Source organism: Dermacentor albipictus, chromosome 1 (genome assembly GCF_038994185.2).
Source record: "Dermacentor albipictus isolate Rhodes 1998 colony chromosome 1, USDA_Dalb.pri_finalv2, whole genome shotgun sequence".
NCBI classification, from domain to species: domain Eukaryota; kingdom Metazoa; phylum Arthropoda; class Arachnida; order Ixodida; family Ixodidae; genus Dermacentor; species Dermacentor albipictus.
The window spans coordinates 116,368,457-116,395,259 of record NC_091821.1 but is presented as its reverse complement, the minus strand read 5'-3'; the positions used below and the strand labels follow the sequence as shown (position 1 = coordinate 116,395,259).

Here is a 26,803-nt window from a genome sequence, read left to right as displayed (position 1 = left end):
CACAAGAACGTCTGAATCCACAAGCACGAAGATCAGACAAATCCATGTACTTCCCATCATTCCCATGGTAGGACAACGACTGCAGCGCCAGAGTTCCCTCTAGTAATTTTTGTAGGAAACTCTATGGTACAGACAACATGACAAGATAGCTTTTCAACGAATTGCTAATTGCTAAGCGCAGGATATGTATCTATAAAATAAAAATTTAAGAGGCAGGGACAAAGCAATGCTTATGTTGGTAGTCGCAAATTACCGAAACTGGTGGAAAGTCCCGTGTTTTTTGCCAGCAACATTGCTATTCGTAGCGGCGGAAAACACGCGGCGGCAATGCATGTGAAACGAAACCTCGCGAAAAGCTTTGCAGCGCCGCGCCGCTGTTCGCTCCATTCGCTCAATCGCTTGCATGTGAAACAGGCTTTAGACGCTCCGCTTTCGGTGTTGAATATGCCTAAATAGTTGTGGTCGGGCATGAAATAGATGGTAGCAGGCCCATATCGTCGTCCAACTCATCCACGCTGAGGACGTTGAAAAGAGAGACTTGTTCCTATCGAGAACGAGGAATACGGGATTTATTTACAGTAACTACATGATAACGTTACAGTTCATCAGTCTAGCATGACTGAAAGAGAATGCACCCTGAAGAGCCGACAACGGCTGCTTATAAACACTCTGTCCTCTCTAGATTCATAGGTGAGGGAAAACGGCCGTTCAACTTTCGACCAATTCGGAACGTCCAAAGTCATCGTAGCCGACCCGCCTTTGAGAGGGAAGGTTTACATACACTTCCGTACAGGTTTCACTGACCACGCCGAGGTGAGAGGGTTTTCGCAGACACGGATCTTGCCCTGAGCAGGCGCCTCTTGATCCCAGAGTTGACCCTGCAGACAGTAGAGACTTTTAGCGTGTCCGGTATTCGGGCTAGCGCGGGCGGTTTTCCGGTTTAGCGGGGGCGTCAAGGTGAGCGGCCAGATTGGTGGCGCCAGCTGGTGGCGCAAAGCTCAACCACACAAACACAGAGCTAATTACTATATTCTGCTTAGCTGCTGGCGTAAATTTTCGAGAGTGGCGTAATCGTGTTCACAATTACGCCGCTGCCAAAAATTTGCACGAGTGGCGAAGCAGGATATGGTGAGTTACTGCAGTTTTAGTTATGCGTTTGCCTGGTTGAGCTCTACAACACCAGGCGGCTTCACCGCTCACGTTTACGCCCCGACCATCCGGTAATCCGCCCAAACCGCTCCCGTTTACCGGAGCAGCGTACAAGCTAAAAGTCTCTAGTGGCTGCCGCGTCTGTCCATTATCTGACGACTTCTAAGGCCCATGAGACGGCGCCGCAAAACATATTCCAGGAGTTCCCCCGCTCCAAACAAACCGCGACGGTGACAGCGAATCCGCTAACAATACTTGGTCCGCCGACTGCGTCTAAACATCCCGGTGCCGATGGGCTGTTGACGCGGCGCATTGTCGTCCGTACAAAGCGACTCTCTGCAGCAGACATGCCGGCGCCGATGGGCTGTGGACGAGGCGCACTGTCGTCCTTACAAAGCGAGTCGCCGCAGCGGGCCAGGCAGGTTTCGACGGTTGCTTCCCGGAAGATCGCCAGCCCCCGCAAGTCGAACGTAACGACCCAAGCACGGTCGCCGGGCTGGTACTCGACGCCGCGTCGTCGAAGATTGTTGCGTCGGCTGTCGGTCCTCTGCTGGTTCCTGATGTGATGTGATGTGGTTCCGGTCGAGCTGTCGGGCTTCTTCGACACGCGATATCGATATCTAGATAGGCGGCGATATCGATATTCTCTTCGTCGGTGACGTCCGGCAGCATGTTGTCGAGAGTCGTCGTCGCGGGTACCTGCCGTAAAGCAGCTTGAATGGCGTGATCTACGTTGTTTCTTGCACTGGCGTGTTGTAAGCAAAGGTTACGTACGGCAGGGTGGCGTCCCACGTCTTGTGTTGGACGTCGACGTACATTGCTAGCATGTCGGCGGGGTTCTTGTTCAGCCGCTCCGTAAAACCATTCGACTGCGGGTGGTACACAGATTTCCTCCTGTGGCTAGTGTGGCTGTATTGCCAAAAGGTATGGGTAAGCTCTGCAGTGAAGGCCGTTCCTCTCTCGGTGATGACGACTTCTGGGGCACCATGTCGCAGCAGGATGTTCTTGACGAAGAATTTAGCGACTTCGGCCACACTACCTTTAGGCAGAGCTTTCATTGTGGCGTATAGCGGGGAACGCCTGCTTCACCTCCGCCGCGGGTCGGGCCGGTATGACTCTATCTTCGGGATCGGCCCACGTATGGGAAGTGCTTAACGCCTGCTTCACATCCGCCGTCGGTCGGCCCGGCATTGCACTATCTTCGGGATCGGCCAACGATCGGCTCACGTCGGATGAGGGCGCCAATGCATGCTGCTGGCCGAGCGCTGCCTATGAGATAAAGAACGCCCAGCCGCTTCCCCGTCGCCAGTCACGGTGCAGCCGACCTTGTTCACCGAAAACAGCGCCATACCACTGTGCAAGCGCTCCATCACGTGGCTTTTTTTCATATTTCGCGGGCTTTCTTTGAAACCCGGAAAAAAAAAATTAAGGACCACGGGAGACCTATCGTACAGGAAATAACTCAATCGGTGGTTTCTGAAGGTGCTCTACAAATCTGCGTATCATACTTCGTGCGCTCAGCCAATTATTAAAATTTTGCAATTAAAGTTAATGAATTAGTGAGTTACGGGGAAAAAAAAGATTGCCTGAGTTACTATAGGCCAGTGCGAATAGTATGCCTTCGGTTCAGTTCGTTTCCGAAGCGCCTTTCATTTTTAAAATCTTGGCTAAAGTTACGTGGGACACCATATATATATATATATATATATATATATATATATATATATATATATATATATATATGGTGTCCCACGTAACTTTAGCCAAGATTTTAAAAATGAAAAATATATATATATATATATATATATATATATATAGTCATATCATAAGAAGCCAACAAACACTGACACCAAGGACAACATAGGGGAAATTACTTGTGCTTAATAAATGAAATAAAGAAACGATAAAGTAATGGAAATTAAAGTGGTTGAAAAAACAACTTGCCGTAGGTGAGAACCGAACCCCGAAGGTTGTGGGTTCGGTTCTCACCTGCGGCAAGTTGTTTTTTCATCCACTTTAATTTCCATTACTTTATCGTTTCTTTATTTCATTTATTAAGCACAAGTAATTTCCCCTATGTTGTCCTTGGTGTCAGTGTTTGTTGGCTTCTTATGATATGACTAATAAAAATCGGGCCCCTCGGTTAACCCCCTTTCTTCTCGTTATATATATATATATATATATATATATATATATATATATATATATATATATATATATATATATATATATATATATATATTGTGTGTGTGTGTGTGTGTGTGTGTGTTTGTGTAATGGTGAAAACCCCTATATCATGCTTTACGGAATGAGACAAGATTAAAGCGCAGTTTCTGATTTTTTGGGGCCGCCGTGCTTGAGGGCCTGTGCTGCAGGTCGCCAGGAGTTACCAGGGAGCCGAAGCTCCCTGTAGCTCCCTTGGGACACTCGGTCCCATGCCGATACGCGGCGGCAGCGCCGCTTCCACCACTGGCAGTAACCGGAAATAATTAAACAATACAATGCCTCCATGACGTCATTGATGAGCTCAGAAGGTAGAGAGCAAGGGCGCGCCGCCGAAGAAGGGAGGCTTTCCGCGAAGCCCTCCTTTCTCACTTCGCACGCAAGCCTGCGCAAGCTGCCTTTTGACGCGACAGCGTTAAAGGGACACTAAAGGCAAGTATTAAGTCAAGCTAAAGTGATAAATTAGCGCTCGAGAATCTCTAAGGCGTCAATATTATCGCGAACAGAGCCTTAATAATCGAGAAATTTAGATAAATGCAGGACATTGTTAGAGAATGCCCCGGGACATTCAAGCACTTGCCCGATGACGAAAGCACTCCTCGGTTAAATTCTGTCACGAGTGCTCAACCACCTTGTATGGCAGTATAAGACGAAATAAAATGCTACATGTGCAGTGCTATCTCATTCTCTAGAAAAAAGAACTCATTGAAATGACCCTTGACAACGACGCGGGCGGTCGAAGGGTTTCATTTTCGCTCGACTCCGCGCCGCCCACGCTTTCGCGTTTCAGTAGTTTCGTTATCGCGTAGTGCTGTGCTGGTTTTGCTGGCTCGCGAAACTCGCACAAACGGCAAGTAGCAGATACTTCAACTTACATCGATGTCGCGGGGTGCGCGAACGGTCTACGCCACTTGACCAAAAAGCAGCTGCAGCGGCGAATCCACCGCTCTGTCTTGGTTCGGTACCGCCGTCTGTCGGGCGGGTTTTACGCGCTTTCCGGAACACCCTGCATGACCTTGCACTTAATAATTTGCAGCTGACACCTTGATAGTGCGACAAAGTGCTTTCCTCGCAAAGGTCGCATTCCTCTTGCGGATGATAGAACTAGGCTCCGGTGTAGAGGCGCGCCTTCCGAGATGGCGTCGCGCGGGCTCTCCCGCGCGGCGTCAGCGCAGCTGCTTTGCAAACATCCTTCTGCGCTTTTCGCACTGCAGGCGGCGTGTGTGGCCTCGCCACCGACTCTTGTGGCTGCAGAGTGCCGCCGGGAAAGGCGACCGCGCAGCGTCCAACGTTGGCTGGATCATCCGACGTCGTCGGGTGGTTGCCGCAGCGTGCGCCTCTGGCGCGGGGGCGTGTGTTGGGGAAAGAGGGAAAAAAAGGATAGCGAGATCTCTTCCCTGCGAGCGCAACGCACAACGATGTGCAAGGCGCTGCGATCCGGAGAGAAGAGGAACGTGCGAGCCGGCGGCAATATATTTTGCGCGCGCTGACATTTCCTCATACCTGCGCTTTGCGCAGATGCGTGTGCCGTCACTTTGGTCTCTACCCACTGCCGCTCTTTCGATGTTCACTTGCACCGTTTTATCACCGTTATTATTTTTAGATTCCCCTTCCTCACTTGCTGCTCGACCGCGGCTCTCTAGCTGACCTACCTCATTTTTCTTCTTGTTCTTATGTATATTTTACAGCTTGATTTTATACCTGGGTACCTGCGGTGCTCGCGGGCTCTTAAGCGCCTCTCAGTGCCTCACTCTGGTCGTCTGCGAAGTTGTATCTTTTGCTTGCTGGCACAATTTCCGCCGATTTATCCCACCAGCTTTTATTTTTTCTCGGTTCGTGCGCCGTGATGTACACCTGCTTTACGCACACCTCCTATGCGAGAACCGAGTTGAACTTGTTCACGCATCCCGCTCTATGTGCTTCTGGCGTACGCAGTGTGTGGTCGGTCCGAACAACCTCTGTGCAGCTTGGTGGAATATGTTACCCCCGCTGTTATTTCGGTTTGTTCCAATTCGTTAATGTAAGCGGCGGTGATGTCACATTTGGTCCTATAGCTAGCTCTTAGGTCATGTTGAGTAGCTCTTGGTGTCACGACCAAGTTTTCATTGAGCGCCGACGACAGCCAGTGTGTTTAATTTTTTCGTTTAAGCATGCACAGGAAAATGGACTCCTAGCCTATGCTAACGCGTATTCTGCTCTTGTCAAGCATTTGATGGAACACCGTCTGATTTCTTGCGGTAGTTAATTGTCAGATATGAATGGATCTATATACCTATACCCCGAAACGTAACTCTGAGTCGACAATGGTCAGCGGCCTGTCCTCTGCCAATGGCTTCAGGCAGCATGTGTGGGTTTATTTACCAGTTGCCTTCACCCAAGAAGGTCACGTACTCGTGACGCCTGCGGCAGAAAACATTTTCCACATCCGCCGCCAAGGTTCGTGAGTGGTGGCGCTGGCTAAGACTCCCAAGGTTAGTTCTAGTAGTAAAAGACAAATACCCAAGAAAGTGGATGGGAAAACGGCGTCGCGGTAGCTCAGGTGGTTAGAGCATCGCACGTGTAATGCGAAGGCGTGGGATCGTTCCCCACCTGCGGCAAGTTATTTTTTCATCCACCTTCATTGCCTTTAATTTGTAATTTCTTTAATTCAGTTAGTAAGTTCAAGTAACTTCCCTTATGTTGTCCTTGGTGTCTTTGTTTGTTGGCTTCTTACGGTACGTTATAGGTGCTTGATACGTCACTGGCCGCCTACAATGAATGGGAAAAATGGTGTTCAATGCTGGAAACGTGGGTGCCGACGCCGCGTCCAGACAATGGAAGCCGCATGTCCGTCTCATCGCCACAGCTTGTATTCTATGCCCTTCAGTATGGACAAAGATCCTTACCGATAGTCGCGGACATCTCACTGGCTCTTTCGATAGACGATGCTTCATTCTGTGCACTTAGCGCATGTCCTACGAGCGGCTCTTTGAAGTAAATGCGCCATGCATTCTGTTTAGAATATGCTGGTAAAACTGAATTTTGGGAAGCTGGCAATCACGTTGTTTTTCTCTTTTTTTTTTACTCCAACAATGTTTTTCGTGGCCCAGACGAGCCTAGTCAAACGTTTTGTTTTGTTTGTTTTTTCTTCTTTTATCCGATGCGCAATCACTGCAGCAAAGTGCAGCTGGCGAGATATATGAAAGCATCCGCTGCTCCGTGGCTGTATTTTCGTCCGTCATCAGGCGCACCCCAACGGCATTCCTGCATATACAGACGTTCGAGATGAAAGGAATCGTCACGATATCGATATATCTGCAGTAATCATATTTACAAGTCTATCTAGTTGACTGGCTGCAAAGGGATAAAATAGTTGGAAAAGCGGCCTGTGCTCCAAAAATCTTGAAATCTGTTTCTTCAGGCTGACCGCCGCCAGCTTACAAAAACTTCTTGAGCTGGAGTGATTCCTTCGTTCAAATTCGTTGCATGCATCACTCTATGTTGCGACGGTTTGCCCTCTTATGGTTAAAGTATCAGCCTTTAAAGGAGCAACGCCTCCAAATTTTAGTTATTTACTTATTTATTCTGCTGCATATTTCGCCGGCTTGAAATCGCTCGCTGAAAGCAATCGGAGGGTGTTGTAAACCTCCGACCTTGCGCGGTGTTCTGATGCGGGCCGCTATGAGTTTCCTCGGTTTACTACTGCTTGAGGCGCCGAGCTGTATGGCGATGCCGAGACCATGGTGGATTCTATTTCTGGCCCCGGTGTCACTGCGTTGTTTCGCGGCGAGTGCGAAATCCGAGAACCACCTCGCACGGCTTCACGCCGTAAGCAGTGTGGCTGTCGGGTCGTTGCGCGCATGTTTGCCCCTGCAATGGAAATTGTTCGGTCGAAGTTGTGGGAGCGTCCTTCGTGCTGGACCTGGCGCGCGGCGTTTTAAGGTCTGCGCTCCCTGCCGTGCACGCGGTACTAGTCTGGAAACGCTAAGTGCACTGATTACGTGACGCTGCTTACCTACCCGCCTCTAAACGTGGTGAATTTAACTTTGATTGTTGTACTGGGTGCTTTTATATATACCGGTTATACGAACAACAGCGTTTATTTTTGTTGCATGCTACGGAATAGATGTACATGCGGGACGAGCACTGCTTACGACGAAGGCACCCGCGGCATCGCAGGGCACAATGGGAGGAACGTCGGCGTCATCGACGCCGCATTGGGATAGGCCGACGAAGTGACAAAAAGGAGAAAGAAAGAAAGCCCCACTTCACCAGTAGGTGCTGCGATGCCAAAAAAAAAAAAAAAGCGGACGCCGCCAGATGCCTTGCTATCGTAATCGGGAGTCGTCGTATGCGATGCCAGACTCTTCGTTTTTTCCTCGCGTAAACAACTGTGTCAGGTCCTTCGGCGTTGTCGCGAGACGTTCAGGGAGGTCCAAAGTAGCTAACTGTATTTGCAGAAAAAATCACACGCCAGATGTCAGTTCCGGAGCCTTCCGACTGGTTGGCTAGTGCACGTATCCGAGCATATGCCAACGGACAATTCACACGGCCACTGGAAAGCCGAGCGTGTGTATGTTTATACAGGGGTGTCCCAGCTAACTTTAGCCAGAGCTTAAAAATATGTGAATGCCACGTGGCTGGACAGAACCAAGTTAATGTGGTTTGCCGTCGCTTGCAGATACTCAAAATATTATTATTCGTTCCTCCTAATTAGATAATTCGTCTTAATTAATTAATCAATGAACTTATGAAATGTTATAATTAGATGAAAAGTGTCTATGAGAAAATTGCTGAGCGACATGAAAAACTCCCGATACAGCTTTCTGTTGCTGAATACGCGCTGCCGTGCGACTCGCCGCTCGAGGCACTTTCGGAAAAACACTTTTATGAAGCGCGTATTGAGCAACAGAAAGCTGTATTGGGAGCTTCTTATGTCGCTCTACAATGTTCTCATTGACAATTTTCATCTAATTATTACATTTGAGAAGCTGATTAATTAAGACTTATTATCTAATTAGGCGGAATGAAAAAAATTGAGTATCTCCAAGCAACGGCAAACAACATTACCTTTGTTCTGTCCAGTTACGTGGCATTTGCATATATTTAAATCTTGCTGCATGATAGTTGGGAAACCCTGTATATATACAGGGTGGTGGTGGTGGTGGTGTTATTATTATTATTGTTAAAGACGAGACGAAAGCTGCAATTTCTTGTCAGATGAGCTGCGACCATAGACCTTGTTTCACTATTCCTCTCGATCCGGGTGCACGAGCAGTTGTCAGATAGGCGCTGCCGTTCGATACGACAGCGCCGCGGGGCCCATCTTGTGACGTGGCCAGCACGAGTGTTGCCCGACGCTGTGCGCACCATCATGTGCGCAAGTGGATCGCTCCCGGTCGTTATGGATTGCCGCGGTCTAAATACGGGAACTGTGCCGTGCGTGCGAGCGCCTACCCGGCTTGGCCGACATGTGATCGCCCAGCTGTGATCCATCGGCGCCGCTGTCCTGTCGGCACGCGTTCGCGCACGCCCAACGAGATGGGCGACGCGCTGGCGGCGAGGGAGGCGTCCGTGTACCTGCAGATGGGAGCCGTTTTATGGTTTAGCACACGACGAGCTAGAAAAAGTATGTCTAATATGAACGCGTGCGAGTGTATGTGAATAAGTTTCGTCTCGGTGGGCCTTCGCGGGACGTCTTGGGGGTTCGTTGTTGCCGTCTGAAATAAAATTAAAAAAGAGAAATCGACGAGAGAAGTATACGCCAAGTTCTGTTTAAGCGAGAAGGTTCGGCATTCGACTGTATAGGCTGTAACAGTTCAAGGGGCACAAAAAATAGAAAAACAAATAGTGGTAGTGGGGGGCTGTGCGCCTGTATGCACTATAAGCCAGTTATTCGCTGAGATTACTCGATTTTGAAGTTTAGCTACGCCGAAAAAGCATTGACTTACCACAAAAGTGGCATGCGCAATAATGAACAATATGCCTTAAAGCTACGTTTCATTTTATTATAGGTTAGTTCAGTGAGATCTTTCAAACATACGTTTAAACTTTATGGTTTCAGTTTGTACAAGTCTTAGGGAAAATGCCAATGACAGATACGGAACACCTCAGCTTTTTGAGCAAGACTAGCAATTCCAATGGGAGATGGCGAACGGCTTTCGCGCCGAAATCGCTCATTGGAGCGGGATTTAATTGGAGCAAGCCCGGACCACCGGACGCAACCTGAACTACTCTTAAAATGGGGGAAGTCTGTTCACATTTAGGAAAGCAGAACGCCGACTAAAATGGTGTGGTCAAAGCCAGAACGTCTTCTACGTCTTCTAACCCATTTCACGATTGAATAGACCACTTCGGTCGGCATCCGAAATTTTGCATGACATACTTCGTACTCCCTTAATCATTTTAAAGCGAAGCTTTCTCTGCCTCTTCCTGGAATTTTGATATTGCTGCTGCTGCTGCTGCTGCTGCGGCGGCGGTGGCTCGGGGTGGTTCAGTGTGTGTATGTCAAGGAGCGCGCCGAACAAGGCGACGCGAGACACTCGTTTGAACCTATCTATCGCGTCGCATGTACACAATGCCCTCTGGAGCGCCGTGGGCGTCGCCAGATTAGCCTTTTGGAAGCTGTAATTATACGTGACCCCCCGCAAAAGCATTGCAGAAAAATTCGTGGGGCCGCAACATTCTATGGGGACAGATTAACAGCCAAGCTGTTTAGGCTGTACCCGAGTGGCTATGATGTGTGACTGCTAAGCGCGAGGTCACGGGCTCGAATCCCGGCCACGGCGGCCGCATTTCGATGGGGGCAAAATGCGAGAACTCCGGTGTACTTAGATTTAGCTGCACGTTAAAGAACCCTTGGTAGTCCAAATTATTCCGGAGTACCGCAATGCAGCGTGCCTCACAATCAAATCGTGATTTTGGCACGTAAAACCCCATAATTTTTTTTGTTTAGGCTGCATACATGGGCTGCATACATTATGAAATCGTACATTCTTTTTCATACGGCACCGCACCTCCCATGCACCTGCCGCAACCGTTGCTGCAGCCGCGCTGTCACCTCTGACCATTGGCGTAGGCAGGAGGGGGGGGGGGCAACCCCCACCCCACCGAAATTTCTCATGACCCCTTTGCCATGGATCAGAAATTTTCAGGAGGTGGGCTCCGAAAGAGCGACATGGATGAAAGGGAAAGCTTGAATGTGAAAGCAAGGCGAGGGCTAGTGGCTGTCCGAAAGGGGAGGAGGGGGTTATCATGCCACCGTACCTAGAACTTAAGTTTATCCAGTTTTCCAGCAACCTCTGTCGTGTCTATAGTAGCAGCGTTTTCTTGCCTTCTTACGTCACCTTTTCCTATCCCCTCCCCCCTCGCCTTGTATGGGAACTGCGAGCGAAGAGTGGCAAGGCTGTTATTCACTCGTTTCACGACTGCGTCGGTTCTACCAAGTCTCTGCCTTCTACTACTCCCACCCCCTCTTCTCTACCAGTCTACGTAGTTTCCCTCTGGACTTGGGTATAGTACAAAGGTAAGCGCTGCAATTTCTGCAGTGGTTTCTGCAGTGCAGAGGTCACTGATAATTACAGCTATCAAGAGGTTAATGTGGCGATCGACGCCCAGGAAGCTCCAAAGGGCATTGCGCACATTTGACGTGGTGCAAAGATCCAAACGAGTTTTTTCATCTTCTTTCCTCTCTGCTACGTTCATTCCATGTATATAGACGCTCTGAACCACCCCCGACACGGGCAAACTTTCTAGAAAAAGTAAGTTTCTCTTTAAAAGAACGCTGATTTGCGTACTAATTCCTAATTCATAAGAAAGGGGACGCCAAAGACTTGAAAAATTATAGACCGATCAGCTTACTGTCCGTTGCCTACAAACTATTTACTAAGGTAATCGCAAATAGAATCAGGAACACCTTAGACTTCTGTCAAGCAAAGGACCAGGCAGGATTCCGTAAAGGCTACTCAACAATAGATCATATTCACACTATCAATCAGGTGATAGAGAAATGTGCGGAATACAACCAACCCTTATATATAGCTTTCATTGATTACGAGAAAGCATTTGATTCTGTCGAAACCTCAGCAGTCATCGAAGCATTACGGAATCAGGGTGTAGACGAGCCATATGTAAAAATACTGAAAAATATCTATAGCGGCTCCACAGCCACCGTAGTCCTCCATAAAGAAAGCAACAAAATCCCAATAAAGAAAGGCGTCAGGCAGGGAGATCTGATCTCTCCAATGCTATTCACAGCGTGTTTACAGGAGGTATTCAGAGACTTGGATTGGGAAGAAATGGGGATAAAAGTTAATGGAGAATACCTTAGTAATCAGCGATTCGCTGATGATATTGCCTTGCTTAGTAACTCAGGGGACCAACTGCAATGCATGCTCACTGACCTGGAGAGGCAAAGCAGAAGAGTGGGTCTAAAAATTAATCTGCAGAAAACTAAAGTAATGTTTAACAGTCTCGGAAGAGAACAGCAGTTTACAATAGGCAGCGAGGCACTGGAAGTCGTAAGGGAATACATCTACTTAGGGCAGGTAGTGACTGCGGATCCGGATCATGAGACAGAAATAATCAGAAGAATAAGAATGGGCTGGGGTGCGTTTGGCAGGCATTCTCAGATCATGAACAGCAGGTTGCCATTATCCCTCAAAAGAAAAGTGTATAATAGCTGTGTCTTACCAGTACTCACCTACGGGGCAGAAACCTGGAGGCTTACGAAAAGGGTTCTACTCAAATTGAGGACGACGCAACGAGCTATGGAAAGAATGATAGGTGTAACGTTAAGGGATAAGAAAAGAGCAGATTGGGTGAGGGAACAAACGCGAGTTAATGACATCTTAGGTGAAATCAAGAAAAAGAAATGGGCATGGGCAGGACATGTAATGAGGAGGGAAGATAACCGATGGTCATTAAGGGTTACGGACTGGATCCCAAGGGAAGGGAAGCGTAGCAGGGGACGGCAGAAAGTTAGGTGGGCGGATGAGATTAAGAAATTTGCAGGGACGGCATGGCCACAATTAGTACATGACCGGGGTTGTTGGAGAAATATGGGAGAGGCCTTTGCCCTGCAGTGGGCGTAACCAGGCTGATGATGATGATGATGATTTGCGTACGGCAAAATATATCTAGGACGGAGGTGCTAGGCCAGGGAAGCTAAGAAACCGCCACAACAAACAGGTGGGAGGGCAGGTAGGCGATCTAATGGCCTCGAAGTCCACGCAGGAACATAAATATAGGATTGTTAGCGACCGCCGCGCCGTTCAACAAACCGGTGAATATTGTCGAATGTGACAGTGACTAACGGAAAAGAATGTTAAGAAGGGGAGTGGAGTGACAGATACGAGGAGGGGGGGGGGACGTGCATAAAAGGCGTCAAGAACGAAGTTGGAGGATAATTATGGACATAGGGAAGAGCGTCTCGTCGCTGCCCGATCGCTCAACACCATGGGACGGCCGTGGCCGGTCACCTAGCTGAGGCTCACCTACCCCGTCGTAACACGTGCTGCTTGCTGCGGGGAGCCCACCCTAACTAAACGTCTCGGCAATTTTCAGAAGAGACGGGTGTCAGGAGACAGGTCGTTTAATTTCAAATCTCTCGGAGCTACTGTCCCTTATCTTACTGCGAACAACGGATGTCGTAATATTCGCAAAGGCTTAGCCCTGCTTCGGACTGTCTGCTTCATCAATTCCCGAGTGTGATCAAATAACAATATTGGGGGCGAGCTCTACCACTCGAAAAGCTGGCGCCACCGTGGACACGTGGACACAGCGGCCGCGTCGGCTGCTTCGGAAGCGCTGAAGCGAGTTGAAAACGAAAGTTTAAAGTCGCACCTGCGTGGCGGTTCTAATTAAGTGGTGATGCTTTACCGCCTTGGGTGTCTGCTTGACAACATTTGAAAGTACTATAATAGGTAGTGGCTGCCTTTGGAGGCGTGCAGCATGGTAGGCTACTTCTCGGTGCCGCAGTGCCGGACGTACGCAATGGAGCCCGGTTTCAGCCTTATTCACACGTAGCCGCAGGACAGAGCTGCGTGAAGCTCGGCTCGCGAAACTTAGAACCGGCAGACAGCCGTCGGCTACAACTCAGGTATGCAGCAAGCACAGACGCGAGGAAGGTTTCTGCTGCCGAGCCTGCGATGTTCGGTGAGTAGCAGAAAACGCGCACTGAGACGCTCGCCCGCGCCCGCTGCCCTGATAATGTCGTGACGGTTTGGTCTATGAACTTGTTGATGCTAGACACTGGCAAGTTCACTGGAACGGAAAGGGAGCGGTAAGACGCACATTAAAAAAAGGCATGGCATATGGTCATGTTTGTGTTATGAATCAATGCACTGGATTACGAAAAAGAAGCAGCGAGAAAACGCACGCTGAGAAGACCGATAAACATAAAGTGCGGTGCAACTTGAGAAATAATAGTGAAATGTCGAAGAATTTAGAAGACAAAAAAAGATTCACTCGTCGCGACGGCACATCAGAGTCGCCGTAGGCTTCGAAGTCTCATAACGAAATTATTTTTGAACAATTCTGATCGCGTCCACGCAACAATGGTTGCTAGTGTACTGTCAAATGCTCATATGCTGCGGCCTAAAGCTCACGGCACGGTGCGAAAATGCGCTCACAGCGAAAGCAAAACATTGTGCGCGGACATGCATGGAGACGCGCATTCGGTCGCTGCGAACTCGTGTGATCCCTGCATTGGGGCTTCATTCTGTTATGCTCCATTTGGTTATACAGACAGCCCACTATAAGAACATATTTCACATAGTGTACTCTCAGCGTTCGCCTACTTTTCACGCAAGAAGCCGGCTCGGGAGACTCCATCGTGGCGACCGCGTGCTGTGGCGTTCACTGTACGTATTCGGTAAAGAAATAGCGTCTGTAAACGATTCTGTGCTTTCAATTTGCCCAAGATTATTACATCGACAGTAGAAAACTCTCCTCGTTTTGAGAGTACTTACATAAATAGCCACGAGGGCTGCCGCGTAGTGTTTTTATTGAACGCCGTAAGCGAAACCTATGAGGAGCGCGCCGCGTGATCCCTCATACTACGCAAGGGAGGCGCTTCCGACAGATGGCGACTCAGTAACTCCTCGCCCCCAATACGTCTCGTGATGACTAAAATACCATGATCGCAATTTACTTCCAAACATCTCTCCAAACAAGTCGGACAGCAGGTAACCAGAAATGAATGAAACTTGCATCATATGATACTATCGAAGTTCTAACGCAAAGCTTGGTCCCCATATTTTTAAATGTAGCGTAATATAGCATACCCACAACGCCGGAAGCGCGATTGAGTGGTAGGAAACTTGTAAAATAGTGCCCGCCCTTTCCCGTTCGTAGCGGTGGCCGTACTACTCGCTATAAGGTCTAGCTGAAAAACAACGTTCATTTCCGCTGCTACCTGGCCTGCAAACGAGAAGACACACGATTTTGCGCTGTCCTGTTTTTATATGGCCACATTTTTAGCGCTGTTCAGGTCATCGACATACATTATATAAATGCGTCAATTCGTAAACGAAACGTTAGTTCTTTAATATCATCATTTTTAAAGTTAGCATAAGGATGATAGCATAATTTGATGCGAAGTGGCAGTGGCTGAAAAACGTGCATCCTCCTTGTTAAAGGGACACTAAAGGTTACTATGAAGTCAAGTTAAAGCGATAAAGCAATGCTCTAGAACGTCTAAGGGGTCAATATAATCGCGAACAGAGCTTTAGTAACCGAGAAATTGAGGTAAATGCATGACACGATTTGAGACTCCCCAGCGGCATTCCGATACTAGCCCGATGACGAAGGCACTCCTCATCATAAATTACGTCACTGGTACTCAACTGCTCATATTAAAAAGATCATTTCATTAGATTATAAGACGGAAGAAAATGCTGCTGATCTACTTCTATTCGATTCCAAGAAAAAATAACATTTTGACGTTATCCTTGAGTAGTGTGGGTGATCGAAAGGTTTCGTTTTCGCTCGACTCCGCGCTCGACTTTGCGCCGCGCGCGCTTTGGATTTTCAGTTGTTCGGTTATCGCGTCGTGCTGCGCTGGTTCTGCTGGCTCGCGAAACTTGCATTTGGAACAAGAAGCGAGAATGCCACGTCCAAGTGATGTTGTGGGATGCGCGAACGGTCCGCGGAACTTGGCCAAGGGCAGTTGCAGCGGCGAATCCAACGTTACTTATCATTGTATGCCAACGAGTGAACCTCTCCGTTCGAAGTGGTTAAGTGCCGTACCTCTGCCACAGCGCGTTAGCAAAGAGCCGAAAAATCACATAGTGTGCTCGCTGCACGTTCATCCAGAGGATTACGAGTTCAGCGCCGTCTTACTGAAGTTGTGTGGAGTGCCTTTCAAAGCAGGCCGCCGTCGTAGTAGTACGCAACGACGCCGGCAGCGCAACTCTTGAGCAGCTGGTCACGTTCATCAGCGCTTAAATCGCTGAAGTCGAGCCCAGCATCGCGAGCCAATGTGTCGTTGTCAGGGGCGTCCATTGCAACGAGCGTCGAAGTTGCGTCGTAAAATAAACAACCAGCTAGCTCATCGTCGCGCGCTTTCCCTTCCGCTAGCCACTATAGTTCCGCTTTCGCGCTGCTGTCGGCTCTGTCTTGGCTGTTTCTGGCCGCGCGTTTGCGTTTTTTGCAGAAAAGCCACGAGAAAAGCCTTAGTGGCCGTAGTGCCGTCTGCGGGCGCCGTTTTATTCACCCCCCCCCCCCCCCCCCGCGGGAATAAACTTCTGGCTACGCCACTGCCTCCAACGCGCGTGACGTTATAACTACAGCAGCGCAGGCCACGTGCACAGGCGCCGTCGCCACAATCTTTCCCCCCTCTGTCCGTACCCGTCTCCATTGCTGCAGCGCTGTCGACACACACACCTTCGCCGTAGTGGCTGCTAATGAGGCGATATGGAAAATGAGCCGGGAGAAAGGCTTCGAGGTTGTCGAAGTAAACAGGAAAGTGAGAAGGTGTGGTGGTTTTCAACAAGATGGGATCCACTTCAATTACAGGCTGGCACGAGAAGTGGGCTGGCGACTTGGTGGTCGCGCTTTTGCCTTTTTAGGGGGCCCGCGGGCGCTCAGCAGGCCAGAGTAGATAGTAATGAAGAAGGTCCCCTAACGGAACCTCAGTATAGCATCGCCATCAATAACAGAAAAAGGAGGAAAGCAAGAAAAAGCTCACCGTGCGATAGACTACATAAACATGGAAGGCGGCAGAAGAAAGGAAAAGTGGGTAGGGATTGAGGAGCAGTTAAATAGCGGACAAATAGGAGTGTATGCGGTCACAGAAACGCGCCTTAGAGACTCAGAAGAGCCACCGGTGATTGAGAATTATGTTTGGGAAGGGTGCAACAGAAATAAGTCGGAAAGAAAGGGAGGGGGAGTCGGAATGCTCATCCATGAGGGAGCCAAATGGAAAAGAGTAAATTCAAAATGTCAAGAGCATTTTTGGTTATCAGGTACAATGAGTGGGAAAGAAACTTGGCTGGGCGTTACGTATTTGTGGACCGGAAAAAATTGCACAGAGAAGAATAAAGAGTTAGTGGAATGCATAAGCGCTGACATTAAGGGTTTCGGGAATGGTGCTGAAATTGTCCTATTAGGTGACATGAATGCCCACATACAGGATTTAGATGGCAATACAGACAACAAAGGGAAGTCAATGCTAGACCTTTGTGAGCAGCATAACCTTGTTATCGTGAATACAGGGCCTAAGTGTGAAGGGCAGATCACGTGGGAAGTGGGAAACCAGCAATCGACCATTGATTACTGTCTGATGACAGAAGGAATTCTTGATAAGTTGAGAGAAATGGTCATTGATGAGGAAGGGTATAGCAGCATAGGGAGTGACCATAAACGCATCATATTGAAAATGGGATATGTAGTTGAGAAAGAGAGCAAGGTGTGCAAAATGGCCAGTCCAAATTTGAACGCTGAACAAATAACAAATATAGTCACTAGAATCGAGGAAGAACTTGGCAAATGGCCAAATAAAGGGTGGGAATATGGTGAGCTTCTAAGTGTAATAACGACAGAAATACGGAAAGAGAAACAACATGTTCGTTGGAAAGAAAAAAGAAAGCGAAAAGCTGGTGGAACAGTGAGATACGAGAAGCGATCGCCGAACGACAGAAATCATCTCGAGAGCACAGGCAGGCAAAGAAGGCGCAGTTGCCAAAGGATGAAGTAAGCAGTAATTGGGAAATATACCGGGAGAAAAAGTCTATGGTTCAAATACTGGTGCAAGCAAAATTAAAAGGTGAAAGTGAACGTTGGTTGTCAGAAATACGTGAGAAAAAGAAGGCCGCACCTAGAATATTTTGCAACCACATAAAATTATTAGACAGGAAGTCAACAACAATGCAACAACATATCCTAGACGAAGATGGAAACAGACTGGAAGGAGGAGCGGCAATAAATTACATCCGAAAAATAACAGCCGAATCTTTCCAAGGCAATGACGAGGTTGCATTAGAAGAAAAAAAGAGCATGAAAGAGACCCCGGTGGAAAAGGAGCTGGTGCTGACAAATTTCAACTGGAAGAAAGCCGAAGAAAAATTCCTAAGCGCACAGCCACAGGGCTAGACGAGGTTCCCGTTAGGCTGATTAATGAACTAGGACCAATAAGAAAACTCTGGTGAAAGCAGTGTAAAAAACTTTAAAAGATAGACGAATACCAGAGAGTTGGTGACAAAGTAGAATGAATTTAATTTATAAAGGTAAGGGGGAGGAAGATAAAATTCACTCGTATAGTCCCTTGACCATTACATCGGTAGTATACAGGCTAGCAATACAGGCAATCAAATTAAAGCTTCAAGCATGGGCAGATAATAATGGCATTTTGGGAGAACTTCAGAATGACTTCAAAATAGTAGGCGTTTGGATGATAACTTATTTGTTCTTACTCAGTGTATTGAAATATCAAATTTAGAAAACAGACCGTTATATGCTGCCTTTTTAGACATTACAGGAGCCTATGACAACGTAGACCGCAACATTTTGTGGGATATTCTGGAAGGGGAAGGCTTTGGTGACGATTTTCTACAGCTTTTGAGAGATTTACCTAGAAAATGCCGTTTGCGTTGAATGGGAAGGGATGAGGAGCGAGGAGGAAGTTCATATTAATAAGGGACTGAAGCAGGGGTGTCCGTTATCCCCGCTGCTGTTTATGATGTACATGGTGAGGATGGAGAGGGCGCTAGAAGGAAATAATATCGGCTTTAATCTGTCGTACAAACAGGCGGGTACAGTCGTATAGCAGCAGCTTCCAGGTTTATTTTATGCGGACGACATTGTGTTGCTAGCTAACAAGCAAAGTGGTTTGCAACGTCTGGCTAATAGCTGTGGACAGGAGGGCAACAATTTAGGTTTGAAATTTAGTGTTAGAAAATCAGGTGTTCTGGTATTAAATGAAAACAGTGAACAGACAGTGGCAATACAGGGCCAGGAAATACCTCGGGTAAGAAAATATAAATACCTTAGTATATGGATAAACGAAGGCAGTATATATATATGGAAACACAGGAAAAGGCAATAAGAGGGAAGAGGAAGAGAAATGCAGCCATAATGAAGCACAGAGGGCTATGGGGATACAATAGGTAAGAGGTGTACAATGTACGAGGTGCGAAGACAGAGAGAGGCTGCAGTTTCGCCGGAAAGGCGAAGCAGTATTAGTGATAGCGAAGTATACGACAATTACACGAAGGAAGATAACACCACCGAGAGATGCCTGATTCTTGGTGGTGCGAGAGGACTCGGGCTGTGAAACTGAACTGTCTCACACTATGAGGTGTTGTAAATTCGCATGTAAGGCCGTCACTTCGGTGAACAATTCTTCGAGATCACACTAACTTTCCTCAAATATATATATATAATATGGTTCGGGGAGCTGGTCGGGACCCAGCTCCCCAGGGTCTCCGGAGTGTGAGACGGAGACGCTACCACTCAGCCACGAGTTCGATGCTTCAAAGCGGTACAAAAGCGCCTCTAGTGAATGCGGTGTTGCCTCAGAAACTAGCTGTTTCTAAGGCTCAGGCGTGCGTCGCTTGCTCAGGCGCACATTTCGTTGCCGCGCCGAACGCTGCGTTGCTCGACGCTCACCGCGTCCTATGCGGGGCGCGTAGTCGCTGCGCCGTAGCCCATTGTCTTACACCCCTTGGCGGGTCGACGAAGACGCTGTCGCGTTCCACTCTTGAAGGCGAAGCTTAAGCGTCCTCCAATTTTTTTTCGCACCGCGACGACGGCAGAGAGTTTTGTATATGGAAACACATGCTGCGCCGAAAGAAAGAATGCCCCACAGATAAGTCCGACTTGTGTGAACGTCATGTTGAGGACGACGATCTATATTTTAGTTATTGAGAACAAATATATATTGATTCGTCGCTGGAAACATGGACGCTTGTTTACGGCGCGATTCGACGACTTAGTTATTTCCGGTCTTCACGAACAAATCCCGAAGCCAAGAAATGTGATGCAAGATCGAAGTTCACCAACAGAAGCAGCTCGAGTTTTGGCAGACACTTCGGCGGAAGCTTGCAGTGACGCACTTCATGCAGGTTTCGAACCAGTTGTACTTGGAATATTGTTGTGCTTGCCTTAGATATATGCGCTACTGACTGTAATCAACAAGCTCTCGACCGTGATTTTGCCTTCTGTACTATGGAAGCTCGAATTTATTGAAGACGACGCGACGCAGCAGTGATATGGGAATCGCTTTACACGAAGCAACTCATTGGTTGAATATTTTGAGTTATGGAAAGTGTTGTCCTTGAAGAGTATCACACCTAATTTGCTGCATGAAAAGCTACAACAAAATCCACAAAATGCTATTTCGAGCGGCTGTACTACCCTCAAAAGCATAATTGAAATCCTCGGAGAAGCAGACGGCTTGACAATTAAGCACGGAAGGGAGCGCTTAACATCAAGCCAAAATAAAATAGCGACGTACAAGATCATATGTCCTCCACAAGCAGTGTTGCGCAGTACTTGCAAAAGTTTGTAAACATTATCTCTTGCTGTGGAGGCAGCTCTGTTCGAGCAAGTCTCCGGACACAACCCTCAAGCGACTACAGAAACATAAGTATGGGCAATACGATGAATAAAAATGCCTGTGGCTTCAAATGTACGTGATTCTGAACCCCCACAAGCCTCTTTATTCGCAGAGGTATGAAGTCGTTCAAAACAATCCTGGCATATTCACCGTTATTGAACGCGTACAGAATTAAACATCAATTCATCACACTTTAGTGAATGCTGCTTCCGGCGATTTATTCTTGAACAGCCCAGTCAGGCTGGAAAAACCATCTGTGAGTGTTTGCATTTGGATGTCAAGATTTGTAATCGTTGACATATAATCAAGTTTTATGTCATCATGCGCATTCACTTTACAAAAAAAAAAAAAGAACGGTATAAAACGACCGCTTGCAGAGCACGAGCACGTGACCCGCCAGTAAAAAGATGCAAGATTACTTTGAAAGAAAGGTTGCTCAAGTAAATAAGACCTCACAAAGTTCTTTGCCAATTTCGTTCGTAGAAAATAAAATAATCCTTTGACTTATGATTGTTCAGTTGTCGAATCGGTTCTTGCCGGGGTTTAGCCTTAAACCCCATGATCGCGATTTTGAGCGCGACAGCGACGAGCAACGGCTTCTAGCGTTAAACCCCAATGAGCGCAATTTTGTGTGTGACAGCGACAAGCGACGGCTTTGAGCGACGGATCGGGCCGTCGCTTGAACAGATCGCTCGGTCTTGTCGCGCGATCGCTCGGTTCTGCAAATCTAGAATTCGTCGCCCGGAAGTGCTACGAGTGACTAGCCAATAGCGCGAAGCCGGAACTGGATGTACAAAACTCAAGCACTTCCGTTTGTCACACGGAACGAGCAAACGATTGAATTTTGATACATGCCAGAATGAGAACCTACTGCAAGGCCTTCAGAAATAATTGATGCTGCTTCTTACAGTAAAACACATAAACTTACGTTAATGAAGCACGCATCACGCTAGTTTCGGCGCCTATATTGCTGCCCTCATACCAGTAACACTGGGGAGGCGTTGCTCGAAGTCATCGCTCGCATGGGGTACGACTTGTACGCGACGAGCGAACGCGACAGCCATCTCCATTGCATCGCTTGTTGCTGTCGCGCGCAAGATCGCTTGCATGGGGTTTATACTTCAGCCTTTAAGCGCTCCCCATACGTGACAGTTCTTTGGTAATAAACAGTTTCCGTGTGAAATTAAATGACGAAACTTACTTTCAGAAAGTCTCTCGTACATGCATTTTAAGACGTTACAATTAAAGAATGACGAACATGTTACGATGCCGCTCGATTCTTTACGAAAGTGAAGCGTAATGAGTCGCAGACCACTTGCCTGGGCACATGATGCATTGTGGTCGGTCATGTTGGCATCTTGGCAGAAGGCATCTGATGTAGGGCCTGTGCTTGTTTTGGTGGTGCCTCTCCCTGTGATGTCTGTATGAATGCACTGCTGCCACTCTTGCGTATTTCGTGGAAAATGGTAGGTCTACGGTAGGGAAAAATGGTATAGTGCTTCCTGTATATTGTCTTTCTTTGCTTCTTTATTTATTTCCTCCCCTTATTGGCTCTTAGCCGACATCTCGAAATTTAAAGACTTGTAAAAACCCACCTTGTCAGAATGTGAAAGTGGGTACGTCCTTCGTTATGATCACCTTTGATCTGGTGTGTGTTGGTGACGTGGTCGAGTATCTTGGGGCCACTTTCTGGTGGCCCTGTGGCGCATGTGAGCTCCAACGTCAAACATCGACACAAACATCTGTCGAAACTGAAGTTTTCACTCTTCATACAACATGTTGTAAAAAAATTATGCAAATCCCACGCACTGTAGGAATCTATGTAAGCGAGGCTCCAGCTACTGCGGCCGCATTTCGATGGAGGCGACATGCGAAAACACCCGTGTACTTAGATTTAGGTATTTAGGTTAGGTTATTTTTCAGAAATAACAGAAACTTACTGTACCGTACCTTGAACTTAAGTTTATCCAGTTTCCCCGCAACTGCTGTCATGTTATAGTGGTAGCATTACCTTGCCTTCTCACGTCACCTTTTCCCTATCCTCCTCTCCGCCTCCCTTGTATGGGAACTGCCTCTTCTCCCTCCTCCTCTCTACAATTCTATCTACATCCCCTCTGGACTGGAAGGTTAGTAGAAAGGTAAGCGCTGCAGTCTCTGCAATGCCTTTGAGGGGGGTCACAGATAATTGCAGCTGCCAAGACGCTAATGTGGCAGCCTCCAGGGAGCTCCAGAGTGCATCGTGCATATTTGATGCGGTGGGGTCCAAACGAGTTTCTTGTGTCGCCTTTCCTCTCTGCCTCACTGTCGTGTATACACATGCTCTGAACTACCCCCTGACATATGCCAGACAGCACCAGCAGCAGCAAATCGAAGGAAGAGGCAAAGAAAGCTTCGCTTTAAAAATATAGGAACAGTGGAACTTGCTTCCTCAGACGGACCTTTACTTAATCTTGCTACCTATTTTCCAACATAGATTATCTATTAAGTGCATGGAGGCTAAGTTAGTAACCTTTACCTTGTCTTGCCATTGTCTATTATGCCCGATTGTGGCAGTTTTATGCAAAATATAGATAATATACAATGTCTTTCATTATGTTCGATTAACAGTTATGTCCTACGTCGTCACACACGTATGTGCGGACAGCTCGCTAAGAAATTGATGACAATAACCTCAGTTATTTATAAATTGCATAGGTATTCACAGTACTAGATGGTCTCGCCCAAAATGGCTGTAGATACTCCTGAAATCGTTCATAAGGTATGAGTCATGTGGTTCCTTCGTTGTTGTTTGTATGTGTGATGTACGTCTGCTGTTCTCGTGTACCGTTCGTTCATGAACTTCTGTCACTGTGCATAGTTATCCCAGTCTATGCCATAATGTTGTCCTTGGTATGCTTGACAATTGGGCTCCATGGCAACTGAAGGTGACAAAAAGAGATGCAGTTATCATTATTTTACCTTTCTATGCTTTAACAATAGCACCGACATAGTATGATGATCGGAATGGTCCTCATAAATAAAATTGTCCGTATACATTGCCGGTAATTATAAGGCAGTTGTATTAGTAGTGGTTACATTTGTTAGTTAAGTAAGCACATTAGTAACAATTTCTACTTTTTTGTGAGTCTCATTAGTTATCGTGGTTACTACTATTTTTCGTTAGTAAAGTTACTACCCCTACCATTACCACCTGCACTTGCTACATAGGTAGTCAGTATCGTGACACACTTACTACCCTAACATTAGCAACTACTACGACCTTTTCTTCTTTTTTTGTTTACTTTTTTTTTTCTTCTTTTCTTGAAGAGTGTGACGTAAGAGATACAGAGCTGCATGCTCCTATTCGGTAAGTGTGATGTATTAGGGAAATTGTTTTTCGTGACTAAAAGTGGGATTGCATATATGATGCCACAGTGTCAAAGAGCAGTTGAGCAGCAAGTTGAAATAGAAAGGAAATGCTCATCTGCACTAAGAACCCACCGATGCTAGATGTGGCCGCCACTTGGAAAGCCACGTGTCTTTCTTCGTGCTGTTTGAAGCTGAATTTCTGGCAGCTTGCCATCGCGGTGTGCTTCTTAAGGATGCTGCAGCTCTTGGGGACAACAAGAGAGCACATATGATTTTATTCGAGTTATTTTGGCCATATATTATGTAGAGGACGTACCGAACAACCAGTTTTCTACGTTTTCTTATTGCTGCCAAGCTGCTCATACACACTTATTATTTGAACACTTTTATGGGTGTATATAGGGTACTTGGTTGTCCCATGGCTAACATCCACATATTTAAGGGGTCTAAAATGGAATCGTTGGAGGGAATTAAAAAATGAAGTTTTCTTCTTTGCCGACTTCTTGTGGCAACTATAAACAATGATAGATCCGACAGATGGCACGAAAAATGCAATAAGTAAACTTTCATTGCAATTGCTGTGAGACTCTTGTTTCAGATCTTTATGTGTGCACTGAGTGGTCAGAATTACTGCATAGTTTTCAACTGCGCCTTTTCTCATCGCACATATAGTTAGAGCTCGCTGTCGTGTACAATACAATGACTGCGCAAAGAACGATGGAATGAAAAATGTTGTAACGTTAAGAGGGAGGAAGAAAGCAGTGTGGATCAGAGAGCAAAAGGGGATAGCCATTATTGCGGTTGACATTAAGGGGGAAAAAATGGAGCTGGATGGGTCATGTAATGCGTAAGGCAGATAACTGGTTGACCATTATAGAGTTACAGAATGGGTGCCAAGGTAAGGGAAGCACAGCCGGTGATGAAATTAGGAAATTTTCAGGCACAAGTTGAAATCAGCCAGGGGAAGACAGGGGTAATTGGAGATTGCCGGGAGAGGCCTTTGTCCTGCAGTGGACATAAAAAATAGGCTGATAACGATGAAAGATGATGTCTGAAACGTAAGAGTGTTGCCCACTTGACAAAACAATGCCCTTAAGGGTGTAAGTTTTTTTGCTATGTGTAGGGGTCAACTCCGCTGTAAGCAAAGGCTGTGCAGCAGCGATGCTTTCATCGAGGAAGCGGCTATGCATCTAAAGATCTGAGTTGCGTCTCTCTGTACACAGTGAAATACCTGCGGGAGGTGACGCCCTACTTCCGCAAGGCATCCGTGCTGGCGGAGATGGGCTGGGACTTTGCACCAGGTGGCCTGCTGTCCCGGGGAACTGCGGCGCCGCATCCACAGGGTCGGCCCGACTGCCGGCGCGTGCCACTGCTGCTGTGCCAACTGGCGCGCTCGCTCACCGTACCAGAGCCGCGTGTACTTGAACTCCATTCGCCTGACAGGCGCAGCGTGTGCCTGCTTCGTTGCGCTGACGCAGCCCAATGCTCCGCCTGGTTCAATGCGCTGCACGCGGCCCTGGCACGTGTCATGGCGCAGGCCGTAGTCGAGGCCGGACACCTGCTGCGCGATGTACTCGACCAGGCGCAACTCCAGCACATGGGCTGGCTCTCCGAGAAGGTGAGAGAGGCTTCGTGACACTGAACATGACCCATTTTTGACTGGTACTTGGAATCTGTGCCGGGTACCATCCACTGGGGCTGTCATGCGTGACCGCTCCGTATATTCTACCATTGAAGTGATGTGCACAATTGCAGCAATGCTGAAGTTGTGCAGCCGGACGTAACTGATAGTGTGGTGTGGTGCAGGGACAGTGATCCTTCTGTTCCTGATCAGATAGGTGCCACAGTATACTGCCCAATGCCAGGCATGCAGTTGTGTTGCAGAATGGTGTGTGTATGTGTTTTAGGGCTGCCGCCTGGCTGGTTTTCTACCGGGACGACCGGTTCTTCCCTCACGGTGCTGGCTCAACCCCCCACCAGCATGCCATTTGCCGACTTTCTGGTTCTCCATAAATCGGCAAATTATAAGCTATACATACCGAGTGCTCTGTCGGGTGTTCATACATAGTGAAAAACAAAATTATCACAAGCAAATTCATTCATAATTCCTTAAATTTTCTTTAATTCCTTAAAGGGTCCCTGAAACTGCTTGGAAAAATTCTGTAGACGCGTAGGGTACAGCTAGAGTAAAACATTAGTGTCACAATTTAAGTGAAATGTCTCGTATTAAGAGAGCTATGGACAATTACGAGTTACCCTCCTCCCTAGCCCTGCTTTTTCTCCTCAACTCCTTGGCTAAGTGATTGGGGCTAAATTCCGCCCCACTGGCTCTGCGTCATAATGTGACTTCGTGCCGTCTACTTCATCAATCCCCTGCGAGAGCTATCCAAGCAGCGTGCATTGCGAGCGTTCCGTCGTAGCACCGAGCATGTCCGGTATTCCGGTAACCGTAGGCAAGCTGGGCGTTTTGGTGGATGGGAGGAGGTGTAAATGTGAGCGGTTTGAGCGGCCTGCACGTTGTAGCCATCTGGTGCCGCAGACAGTTAAACGAGCCAAACACAGAGCTACTATTGCTATAACCAAGTGTAAAACATTTTAAACATTTAAAAAGACAATGTGTTCACAGTTACCTTCCTGCCGAAAATTTACAACAGCATCAAAGTAGAATACACTTGGTTACTGCTGTATTAGCTCTATGTTTGTCTGGTTGAGCTCTGTGCCACCAGGTGGCTGCACTGTGCATGCCGTTAAAGTTTGCACCTCTGCTTATCCGGTAAAATGCCCAATCCGCTTGCACTTGCGTTTACCTGAATACCGGACGCGCTAAAAATCTCTATTATGGTAGTAATCCTCCGGTGTGAAGTGATGGCCGCAAACGCGTCGATCCTGAAGTTGATCTTGTACTGACAGCTCGGTGCACTGCAGCCTCTCCACTTGTCTGCTGCCTTGCAGAGGGACACGATGTCGCAGCTTGACATATTGCCAGTAACTATGTTAGCAGCACACAGTGCAACAAGAGCAAACCATGGTGCTCGTGAAAGAAAAGTT

At 47.5% G+C, this 26,803-nt stretch overlaps 1 protein-coding gene, 1 long non-coding RNA gene and 1 other non-coding gene across 4 annotated transcripts in view; 2 read left to right on the top strand and 1 right to left on the bottom strand.

Moving 5' to 3' along the window:
- LOC135907850 (beta-1-syntrophin-like) overlaps window positions 1–26,803 on the top strand; it is a 108,160-nt gene that overhangs the window by 56,318 nt on the left and 25,039 nt on the right. For both annotated transcript variants that reach the window (XR_010566133.1, XM_065439606.1), the window contains exon 2: window positions 24,979–25,373. Coding sequence is in view for 1 of the 2 variants with exons in the window: in XM_065439606.1 (XP_065295678.1) it covers window positions 24,979–25,373 (395 nt within the window). In the remaining variant the exon portion in view is untranslated. The remainder of the gene's footprint in view (window positions 1–24,978; window positions 25,374–26,803) is intronic.
- On the top strand, window positions 5,897–5,969 carry TRNAT-UGU (transfer RNA threonine (anticodon UGU)). Its single transcript has one exon. It is a non-coding gene; the product is annotated as a tRNA-Thr (tRNA).
- Window positions 6,449–26,803, bottom strand: part of LOC135907852 (uncharacterized) — a 105,359-nt gene continuing 85,004 nt past the window's right edge. The window contains exons 5-6 of the long non-coding RNA XR_010566136.1: window positions 8,809–8,931; window positions 6,449–6,615 (exon numbers count right to left, since the gene is read on the bottom strand). This is a non-coding gene — a long non-coding RNA (uncharacterized lncRNA). The remainder of the gene's footprint in view (window positions 6,616–8,808; window positions 8,932–26,803) is intronic.